The following is a 12308-nucleotide window of genomic DNA, read 5'->3' on the forward strand; positions in this document are numbered from 1 at the left end:
TCGATGAAATCTGGGAACAATAGCATCAAAAGCAACTATATAATAGGGTGTTTTAAAAAGTTTAAAGTTTTTTTCCGTCTTAAAGGTCACATGTTTTCAAGTCAATAAATTATACCTAAACAGCATACTCTGTTATTTGACTTTCGGCTGTGGGTAAACAAAAAATATATAAAGCAAGATAGTACGAGAAGTGAACGGTCTTAAGATCAACTAATACATGTTGAAGCTATACTGGACACTATGGGTAATTACTCACAATAAATGTAAACATAACAATTTACTTGCTAACGATTAATGGATAGGTGTTCATAGTGTAGATCATTGTGAAAATAACGGCTCTCTCTGAAGTATAGTTTTTGAGAAAAAGGTAAATCCTCAAAGAGATATTAAAATGTTTCAGGTCTGAAGCTCTTTTTACGCATCTGAAAGTACATACATTGCGCAACCATAGTGGTGTTTTCTTTCATTGTAATTCTCTTGTTTTGGTGTGTGTATGTCGGAAAGTGATAAGACTGGTCTTTGGCAATCAAATGTGTCCAGTGCCTTTAAAGGAAGATACCTGCTTAAAAATATGGTCATAGATTTTTTTTTTTTTTTTTTTTTTGCAGACGCACGCTTTGATGATTATGGGCATAATTATCGAGGCAAATTAAATTAAAGTCATCCGTGTGGCCTAGGAACGTTTCAGCTTAATTCAGTGAGAATACTGGTCTTTGACAATTACCACAAACCCTTCCAATGCCTTTAAAAAGTCGTTTTACACGTCTGAAAGCCCACACAATTGTAACAAGGGTGTTTTTTTTTCCTTTTCATTGTTATCTTGCAACTTCGATGACCTGTTTTGTTGTTGTTTGTATATGATGGGATACACAAACAATACTGTTTTTTGACAACTACCAAATGTATCCAGCCGTCGATTTCACCAAACCGTTTCTAACTAAGGATTAATCTTAGGACTTAGGACGGGTTCAGTTCCGTATCCAAAGACGTAGGACGCATTGAACCCGTCCTAAGTTAGGACGGGTTACTCGTCCTAACTCGCGATAGGATTGATCCTAGCGTTTCGTGAAATCGGCCGCAGTGCTTTTGATGGAAGATATTTGCTCAAAGATATGGTCATAGATTTGTATACGTCAGTGTGATTTATGCGCATCATTATCGAGAAAGATACTTTTAAGTTTTTTTTTTGCGGGAACGTTTTAGATGAATACGGTGTATCCTTATTATGTTTTGCATCGGGATAGACCGAGTAAGAATATTGGTCTTTGACAAATACCAAATATGTCCAGTGCTTTTAAGGGGTCTATGTACTTTTTGTAGGACAAAAAACACAATGTCCTTAGATTAACATTAAACTTACAAAGTTCGAAGAAAATGATAGAAGATAGCTTCCCTGAAAATATTACTTGCTGAGGTGCTGTAGTTTTTGAGAAATGAGTAAACCAATGTCATGAAAATAATGTTCGTCTCAGTGATCATGAGACGAAAATTATTTTAGCACGTCATAGCGTATGTTCATGACAATGTTTTACTCATTTCTCAAAAACTACAGCATATCAGCAGGTAATATTTCAAGGTACGCTTTCTACTTTCATTATCTTAAAACGGTGTAAGTTTAGTGTAAATCTGTGGATATTGTGTTTTGTGTCCTTTAAAGGAACACGTTGCCTTGGATCGGACGAGTTGGTCAAAACAAAAGCGTTTGTAACCGTTTTTTATATAATGCATATGGTTCGAAAGATGTTTTAAAAGTAGAATACAATGATCCACACAAGTTTGCCTCAAAATTGCGTGGTTTTCCTTCTACTGTGCGAACTATCACCGTCGGCCATTTATGGGAGTCAAAATTTTGACCCCCATAAATGGCCGACGTGTTAGTCGATCAGGTAAAAGGAAAACCACGCAATTTCGAGGCATGTTTGTGTGGATCATTGTATTCTACTTTTACAACATCTTTCTACCCATATGCATTTTATAAAAAACGGTTACAAACGTTTTTCAAAGACCAACTCGACCGATCCAAGGCAACGTGTTCCTTTAAGACGGAAACCTAATATGGCGGGTCACATAATTCGATGCATGAGGAGCACATACACAGATAGAGAGAAAGATGAAGATAAGTAGAGAGTACCACACTCATTTATTGTTAACCACTTGAAGGAAACGAAAACAGAAGAAGCCAAGTGCGAGAGACGTCAAAGTAAACTAGAAAGAGAAACGGCGTGAACGGAGCAATGTAAGCTGACACTGGCTTTCATGACAAAAAAAAAAAAAAAAAACCCGAGACATCTCTGCATTTTACTGGATTCTGGCCTATATACGTGTGGTATATCAACCGCTAAATGTTAAAGCAATCAGACAGTATACGAGTGGCCCAAGGGGAATATAACATAAATGCTTCCTTTAAAACAAAAACACCTAAATGTAAATTCGAGAACATTGTAGTGACGGAAAAGTCTACAAATCGACATTTCAAGAGGGAAAAGTCTAGACAAAGACACTATCAAATTGCAGATGTCCCTGTTAACAAGTAAAGTACTTCTTTCTTTAAATACTTTATTTTTGTGTGTTTGACATGAAACTCCATTATGTTCACACGTCCAATTGGATTGGAACTGTCTCCATTGCACAAACAGTTTCACAAGCCATGAAGAGGCTTTCTGGAACATCTGCCCTTGTTTTGCAGCTAGGAAATCCAATAAAAGGTAACATAGTGAACCCTCGAAGTACACGTTAAGAGCTACGGTAGAATGGGGTGAGCAATTTTATACGAATTTATGTTTGTCCTTCATTGTCATGGGAGCTCCACTTGTCATGTACAAGTGGTTTTGTGGTTGGATTCGCTACAGGGTTTAATGCAATTTCGGAATTATCCACATTTGGAAATGTGATAACTCTGCATCAGCTTGGGTAAAACAAAACACCGGTTGTGTTTGAGGCAGATTTATATCCCACAGGGCAGTTAACTCTTTTTTCATAAGCTTTCATGTGTGTGTGTGTGGGGGGGGGGGGGGGGGGGGGGGAGAGGGAGGTCTATATACGTTTTGCATTGAATGTTGTTGTTGAGCGGTCGATACAATATATCACATGATCCAACGACTGTCAGGCAAGAGAAAAACGCTGAGTTAAAGACAAAATCACTAACCTTTAAAGAAAAAGATATTGAAGAATTACAAGAAGAAGACAACAACGTCAACTTGATTACCAACAACCACAACCACAACCACAGCCACAGCCACAGCCACAGCCACAGCCACAGCCACAGCCACAGCCACAGCCACAGCCACAGCCACAGCCACAGCCACAGCCACAGCCACAGCCACAGCCACAGCCACAGCCACAGCCACAGCAACAGCAACAGCAACAGCAACAACAACAACAACAGCAATAGCAAAAACACCAACAACCCCCAAACGACAACATCGGCAACAGCAACATCAACAACATCATTATTAAATCATCAACAACCATAGTAGTTTGCAGTGACGTTTTGTATTGTCTAGTTTTCGTCAACCCTTCCTACGTAGTGTTTGTTTGAAAGGTAAAATTACAGGTTCGGAATCTACCCGGGCTCCAGTGGGCCAAACTTTAAGGCAGTGGACACTATTGGTCAATACTCAAAATATTAATTAGCATAAAACCTTACTTGGTAACGAGTAATGGGGTGAGGTTGATAGTATAAAACATTCTGAGAAACTGCTCCCTCTGAAATGACGTAGTTTTCGAGAAAGAAGCAATTTTCTAAGACTATGATTTCAAGACCTCAGAATTAGAATTGGAGGTTTCGAAATCAAGCATCTGAAAGCACACAACTTCGTGTGACAATGATGTTTGTTCTAAAATTTCCCACAAGTTTGTTATTTTATGCATATGTTGAGATACAACAAGTGAGAAGACTGGTCATTGACAATAACCAAAAGTGTCTTGAAGCTTAACTCGAAACTGGTCTAAATATTTGACACGGTTGTTGGTCGAATCGAGACGGATTCCAGATTATAATGACACAGCCTGGGGAGTCCGGATCAATTTCGACCTGGAACACACTGGAACACTTGTAAATGTTCTGAATGCGCTGTTTTATTCTTTAAAGCCAGTGGACACTATTGGTAAATGTCAAAGACCAGTCTTCTCACTTGCTGTATCTCAACATACGCATAAAATAACAAACTAATCAAGCCAGGAACACCGGGCGAACCCTTTCTCTTTACGATAAGTGTACTTTTTAAATGCCCACCCAACACACGGGACAGACGGTTTTACGTCCCATCCGAAGGACGAAGCAAAAAAACAGTTTTCGTGTCTTGCTTTTAAAGACACTGGATCCTATTGGTAATTGTCTAAGACCAGTCTTCTCACTTGTCGTATCTCAACATATGCATAAAATAACAAACCTGTGGAAATTTGAGCTTGATTGGTCGTCGAAGTTGCGAGATAACTATGAAAGAAGAAAACACCCTGTTCACACGAAGTTTTGTGCTTTCAGATGCTTGATTTCGAGACCTCAAATTCGTGGGAAATTACTTCTTTCTCGAAAACTACTCCACTTCAGAGGCAGCTGTTTCTCACAATGTTTTATATACTACCAACCTCTCCCCATTACTTGTTACCAAGTAAGGTTTTATGCTAATATTTATTTTGAGTAATTACCAGTAGTGTCCACTGCCTTTAAGCGTTGCTGCATTATGTTACGCTCTCTATCTCACAGTCAACATTTCATCAAAGGGGAGCAAGTATATGGGAAAGTAATTGAGAACATAGGGTAAAATTGCACGGTTTCAATTTACGTCGCGAACTAACACGGTCGGCCATTTATGGGAGTCAAACTTTTGACTTGTCGACGAGGTAAAACGAAAACCACACATTTTTGAGGCATATTTGTGTAGATCATTGTATTCTACTTTTAAAACATCTTTCTAACCATACCAATTTTATAACAAACGGTTACAGAACGCTTTTCAAAGACCATCTCGACCGATCCAAGGCAATGTGTTCCTTTAAATGTTTTGAAGAGGACACTTCGAGATGGCCCTATAGCCGGATTAGCTTCTCGTGACATATTCTGCCTCATTCTTTGCCTGTATCATTAAAAGCACAATCCATCACATAACCAACCTGCCGTATAAAGATGGAATGCATAATGACGTTATTGGCCGCCATCTTTGATGACGGGCATTACAAACGTGCACGCGTTTACTCGCTGCGCACGACTCTCAGCCAATGATATTATTATTTTCAAGCGTGCAAGTGTCATCAATAACTATAACTCATCATACCTTTCCCCGTAGTTTTTGCCATTACGAGGGAAATGTCGAGTGGTGGTTCACTCATGTGCTTAATGACAATGTGGCGTGACATTATTTTTAATTATACACCGATGGCAACAAAAAGGGGAATTAAAAGTGAATTATTATTTTGGATTTGAATGGCGAGGTATCAATGTGTATTTTTTGACTGCGGTAACACTATGCGTGTATCTACATGCCAGGTAGATTGTGTTCTTTTCGGAACTTGTCTAGCTTTATTTGGTACTGCCGCGGAGTAGATTTTCGGAATTAAGCGGACTTCTCATTCCTGAAAATAACTGTCCTGCTTACTTATTACTGAAAACGAGTTTCCCCCAACTCGTCCGACGATCAATTCAATTAACTTTAAACGTAAAGTGATGGAAGTGAGTATCCCACGTGGCAATATGTATATTTAACCAAAGCATTAACCAACGACAATTACTCCCGTAAACAAAAAAATCAGGGTAGCCGTATTTTAATGCACACTTGAAGGCTACGCTGGAGTTTAAAATTGAATAAGTCATTAATAGCGAGTCGAAGGTTGCACGATTAATATCTAAGAATCCAGATTTTCAAATAAAAGGTAGACACACTTCCAAGGTTTTCTAGCCCATGTCTTGTTTCTGTTAGCACAAAGTGTCTTTCTGAGATTTTTCCGGCGGCGAGGAAGTGAGTAAGAATATTCTGGTTGCTTACGTTCTAGGCAACCGTCAAGCACGGTATTTAAAGAAACCAATTTGTGGAAGTTTATCAGGCAAGGTTGTTAACATTTTAAGACAAGGTTTTTTGGTGTTTTTTTTTAATAAGGAATCCGGATGACACCTTGCAACTTCTTCATTTAATTTTGTTTTGGCGTAGATGTGAAATTGCGATGTGACCTAGATAATTTATAGCTAATTCCCATGCAGTATGTGACCAGAAACGTTTAACATTGACATCCCGCGATGTCGTCTATCGGCGCAGAAAAAAATGTTCAATGTCAAAATGCAACGAGGAAAGGCAAAAATAGTTTCAATTAAATGCGACATTGACTGCCATTAGTGATGAAATTGTGTGTGCATCATTCTTGTGTAAATATTTATTGTCCACTAATTCAAGACAGATGGTTAATTTAAAATTGATTCTAAAATATTTATGTGATTGTTTTGGTGGTAGTGGGTATTTCCATGTTAAAAAGTTTGGGCGGACGTGCTTTCTGCTCTACCTCAACCAGCCTTCTGATGTGTACTTATGGCTACATCAGCGTTTGGACTGTAAAGTGGGTAACCCTGTTTCAGCCCAAGGAGTAGGTGACAATGCCCCCCCCCCCCCCCCAAACAAAATGTAGCCCACACCTTGAATTGGCTTTCAGGCCTTGTGTGTTTGGCGACTTGCAAACTTGTTTTTCGTTATTATTTTGTTATAACTGGGTTTTTATTCAATAATGTTCTATCATATCTTTAATGTCCAATTCTTCTGGGTCTCCAACGTTTTTCATGTGTACGTATGGTTAACGGCTTGTTTTTGGGGGGTCCTGAACATGTTTTGATTTTGTAAGTATTTTCTTCATGTTTTTATTGGTAATAATAATATGTGCGCACACAGCATGACGAATAAATAAATGGTGTGTATGAATGCAACAAATAAATAAAAGGAATAGGCCTATGTGACAAATAGTGTGACAAATAGTTTGAAATATAAATTTTGGGAGCATTTATCGATTAAGAAAGTAACTCTCTTCCTTTTTTTAATTTTTTTTTTATATAGTTTTAACCTTATATTTCTTGTTTTTAACTGCAGAAAATTCAAATTGTTGTAACCAACTCGTAAAATGTTCTTTTTCTTTTTCGCTTCGTTAATTTTTCTATTTTGTAAGGCTTTTAAAATAATGTTTTTATTACCTTTAAAAATTAATGTTAAGGGTCGTAACGCCATGCCACTAGTATACTTAAACATTTTGGTAAACCTTTTGTTTTCATCATGTTTTTTTTTCGTTATAACTGTTAGCCTTGCTCAAGGCAGTCGAATTGTTCACTCTGAAAAAGAAAAAAAAAAAACGTCGTTTTGCAGTTGTTTCCTTGCGTAGCAGTAATGCCCAGGCCGGAGAGCATTCCCTTCCGCTAACACAATTTCAAATGTTTCCACCTGAGTTCAAAACTTCATCTCGCTCGGCCTTCGTTATCATTGCCTGGCATTGTTTGGCCTTTTGTCGGTCCAACTCAATCACTAATAATACAATAAAAATAAATGATAATGATAATCACTTGTACTGACCTGAAATATTCAGTTGTGCATCAACAAATTGGTACCGAGTTGAAATATTTAGTTGTGCATAAAACAAAAACTACTCAGGGATGAGAAGAACAACATTCATCAAAGAGCGGGAAATACAAGAAATGATACGCATGGGTGATGATGACTTGCTGTTATGATGACAATTTGCGGAGGTGAACGTCGCATGGTTACCATAACATGGCACGAACTTGAATACTTCATTCCGTTTTTTTTTCCTCTTATAATTTGTTTCATTATTTATTACTAGTCTGGTTTGTTCCCAGTCACAATATAATCACCCCAGCCAATATGACAATTTTTTTTAAATATTGTTATATTAAAACTTAATGCTCCCACATGAACCACATCCATAAAACAAGTAATCATAATTATACCTTTATTTAAGGCTAATAATAGTCTTGGAGTTGTACCAAATTGGACAGCGCCAACATTTTATCAACCATAACTTCATTTGTAGCCATTGACTAAATTGGGTAGTGTCTCACACTGAAACAAAGTAACGCACAGTACAACATTTTATTTATGGAAATATACACTGGTTTTAGGGTTTTCATCACGAACCGTTGAGTCACAGTAAATAAGTGTTCTTTTAATTTTGTGTACAGATTTATACGAGAGGGAAACAAAATACTTTAATGGTACCACACTACCACCGCGGTGACAAAACAAATACATTAAAAGCAAACAATTGTTGCCCTGGTGGGATAGATTTAGCACACACTAAAATCATATCTCGACAACGATATTTGGCTTGAGGGACATTGCAGACTTGTCCTGTAATCTGTGGGCCATTGCAGAGTTGTCCTTTAAGCAAGAACAGCGAGCGATTCGAAATGGCTGATTTTGCTTGTATTCTATTATTATCGTATCACATGATATCCTTCTCTTCACCCGATACACAATATTTCACTTTTCATTGTTAAAGGCAGTGGACACTATTGGTAATTACTCAAAATAATTATTATAATAAAACCTTACTTGGTAACGAGTAATGGGGAGAGGTTGGTGGTACAAAACATTGTGAGAAACAGCTCCCTCTGAAGTGGAGTAGTTTTCGAGAAAGAAGTAATTTTCCACAAATTTGATTTCGAAACCTCAAGTTTAGAATTTGAGGTCTCGAAATCAAGCATCTGAAAGCACACAACTTCGTGTGACAAGGGTAATTTTTTCGTTCATAGTTATCTCGCAACTCCGACGACCAATCGAGCTCAAGTTTTCACAGGTCTGTTATTTTATGCATAGTTGAGATACAACAAGTAAGAAGACTGGTCTTTGACAATTACCAATAGTGTCCACTGGCTTTATTTCCTTGTTTCTGCTCACTACAAGTTCCGTTTGTCTATTTCCACATTATTTTGTACCTGATTGTTTCCGTATAGTTACTGTGTGTCATGTGGTTATTAAGCCCTCAAGAAAAGTTCCACCAGCGTGACTGTGTAACATTAAGAATTCATTACTGTACTTTTATGTCTCTCTATCCGTCACCCAAACTGTACAAACAAAACAAAAATAAAAAACACCAATAATGTCGCCAGGGAATATTTAAAGGCAGTGGACACTATTGGTAATTGTCAAAGACCAGTCTTTTCACTTGGTGTACATAAACATATGCATAAAATAACAAACCTGTGAAAATTTGAGCTCGATTGGTCGTCGGAGTTGCGAGACAACTATGATAGAAAAAACACCCCTGTCACACGAAGTTGTGTGCTTTTAGATGCTTGAATTCGAGACCTCAAATTCTAAACTTGAGGTCTAGAAATCAAATTCGTGGAAAATTACTTCTTTCTCGAAAACTACGCCACTTCAGAGGGAGCCGTTTCCCACATTGTTTTATACTATGAACCTCTCCCCATTACTCGTTACCAAGTAAGGTTTTATGCTAATAATTATTTTGAGTAATTACCAATAGTGTCCACTGCCTTTAATTCACACTCAAATTCTTCACACTCAAATCCTTATGACATCTCCAATGTCTACGCAAACAGACAACCAACATAAGTTGTTTCCTTTTGATGTATGCATCATGTCTCTTTTTCATCTTTACTTCCAGCGGACTCGCCCCGTTCTGTGCACTGTAGAGATGCTGCACAGAACGCACCAGTCTATAACTGCCTGGATAGCATCATATGTGTTCCGTATCATTACTTCTGTGATAATTACGTGGACTGTGATACGGAAGAGGATGAGCTGAATTGTGGTAAGTTTAGGAAGCAGATGTGTGGCAAGAAAAGGTCTCGTGGTATTAGGAAATCACTTGACACACTATGTGCACTTACACACTATGTTGACTCAGTACACACGTCCACAGTGTTTTGTAAGTGTTGAAGAGTAGGGTTACCTCAATTGTAAAGAACAAATGAATGTCCACAGAGTGACTACAACACAGAGCTGTGTATCAATGAATTGTGAATCTGAAAACAAAAGAGGAACACAGAGTGTAGATACTTGAAACACTCTGTGGACAAAAACATGCCACTAACATGTTGTTACTATGTTGAAGAACACGGTTTTCCTCAAAAGCACAAAACACAGGATTGTCAACCGGGTGACTGCAACACTCGGCTGTCTTTCTGTTCTTATATGAAGTGTGGACATGACCAATAAAAACCCAGATAAACACACAGTGAAACTTTGTGGAGTAAAACACGTCCACAAAATGCTTTACATCAAAGAATATGATTTTCCTGAATGTCGAAAGAGTGACTGCGGAAAAAAAAAATGTGTTTTAGTGTTACAAACGAAGTGTTTACCTGGCAACAAAAGAGATCCACGCACGTGTACCGACTCGAAACACGTGTGGACTCACACAAGTCCACACAGTGTTTTCCAACAGTGCTGACAGGAAGGGATTTCAATAAGGGTGCAAATCAAGGGAATGTCCACAGAGTGACTGCAACACAGAGCTGTGTCAGACTGATCCGAGCTTCGTCAAACTAAAATCTTAACCAGTTTCGGGTCAACCTGAGCCAGAAAAGGATCAGGCCTCAAAGTGTATCAAGCGAAAAATCGACAAGTACAATTCGCATCTACACTTCACCTAGTGTGACGGTGCAGTGTCAGGACACGTCATCCATTCAAACTTAAATTTATTTACATACTTCATGAAAACAGAGAACATTCAATTTATTTTAAAGTAATAACCACTAACCGTCTCTTTATACATGCACAGTGTACTCGTGCAAAGAGAAGATACGCACATACTCCGTATACATTTGTCATGGTGTTAAAGGCAGTGGACACTTTTTGGTATATATATTCAAAATAATGATAAGCATAAAACCTTACTTGGTAATGAGTAATGGAGAGCTGTTGGTAGTATAAAACATAGTGAGAAACGGCTCCCTCTGAAGTAACGTAGTTTTCGAGAAAGAAGTAATTTTCCACGAATTTGATTTCGAGACCTCAGATTTAGAATTTGAGGTCTCGAAATCAAGCATCTGAAAGCACACAACTTGGTGTGACAAGGGAGTTTTTTCTTTCATTATTTTCTCGCAACTTCGACGATCAATTGGGCTCAAATTTTCACAGGCTTGTTACTTTATGCACATGTAGAGATACACCAAGTGAGGAGACTGGTATTTGACAATTACCAATAGTGTCCAGTGTCTTTAAACACAAATTATAAACTAGGAAGCCACCTTTTTTTAATATAAATTCCGAGTCCATAGTATCAACTACAGAGAAAAGACGAACGTTGGGTACAATCAATTGAAATTGAACGGTCAGTTACCCATGTGCTCGTCAGGTCAATGTTGGCCCCGCAACCGGTGAAATCACGGGCAATGATTTTATTGAAATCGAGCGGAAAAAGAAGTCGGTCAATATAACAGTTGAATTATATACAGCTGTTCATTATTTTGTTTTAAAATAGTAAGGTAACTAAATAGGATCAGCGGTAGGTTCCGTCATCATCAAATCCGTCACAGAAAAATGGGTGTCATTAACTGCTTGCATTAAAGCTAAAAGTAGGCAACACCGTGACTCTTCTCATGTAAGGCCGTTTCTTTTTCGTCAGAGGCGGGACAACGTGTTGAAACCAAAGAGTGACACCAATACGGCTGTTAACAGGGCAGTTTGTTTATAATAATAACAGTGTCCAGTACATGCATCTCATAAACCACATCAGTTCCTAAGAAGCATGAAATGTCTAAAAGCCACAAGAGGTGCACACGTTAATTACTAAGCATTCACACCATCAGTTTGTATCCATTTAATAAATGATGAGAAGCAATATTATTATAGTTTAGTGTGGCGACAACGATTCTGTGATTATGACTCCTCCGTCCGAACCATAGTCCGATTCGCTAGACTTTTCGGCTTCAATACACTGTTAATCAGATTTGTCACAATTTAGCAAATACTTTTCGTGAAAATCACAAGAAATGACAATTGTACGAACGTCGGCTGTACCTGTTGTACTGAACAACTTTGTTCGATTGGCTTCATTGTGAAATCGATCCATAACTTTGTTAGCAACAACATTTTTTAAATATTATATCTACGATGATCGTGATGTACTAATTGCACTGAAGCTGCTGTTAAAATCGACAACTATCGCATTTCATTTTACACAAAATCAGCTGTTACATGTAGAAGAGTAGTTGCGTATTGCCATACAGATTCATCACCGCAGAGGCAGGTGCACGACATAACAACGGGGATTTTTTCATATATCTGTGACCCTCTCAATTTCTTAAAGCCATTGGACACTTTCGGTAAACAGTATTGTCCAAAGGCCCACACTTC

General features: G+C 38.0%; 1 protein-coding gene across 1 annotated transcript in view; it reads left to right on the plus strand.

Moving 5' to 3' along the window:
- Positions 1-12308, plus strand: part of LOC139950141 (uncharacterized) — a 145743-nt gene that overhangs the window by 48147 nt on the left and 85288 nt on the right. Inside the window, exon 3 of the mRNA XM_071948767.1 lies at positions 9613-9759. Within this exon, the coding sequence (XP_071804868.1) occupies positions 9613-9759 (147 nt within the window). The remainder of the gene's footprint in view (positions 1-9612; positions 9760-12308) is intronic.

This window comes from Asterias amurensis, chromosome 17 (genome assembly GCF_032118995.1).
Source record: "Asterias amurensis chromosome 17, ASM3211899v1".
NCBI lineage: Eukaryota > Metazoa > Echinodermata > Asteroidea > Forcipulatida > Asteriidae > Asterias > Asterias amurensis.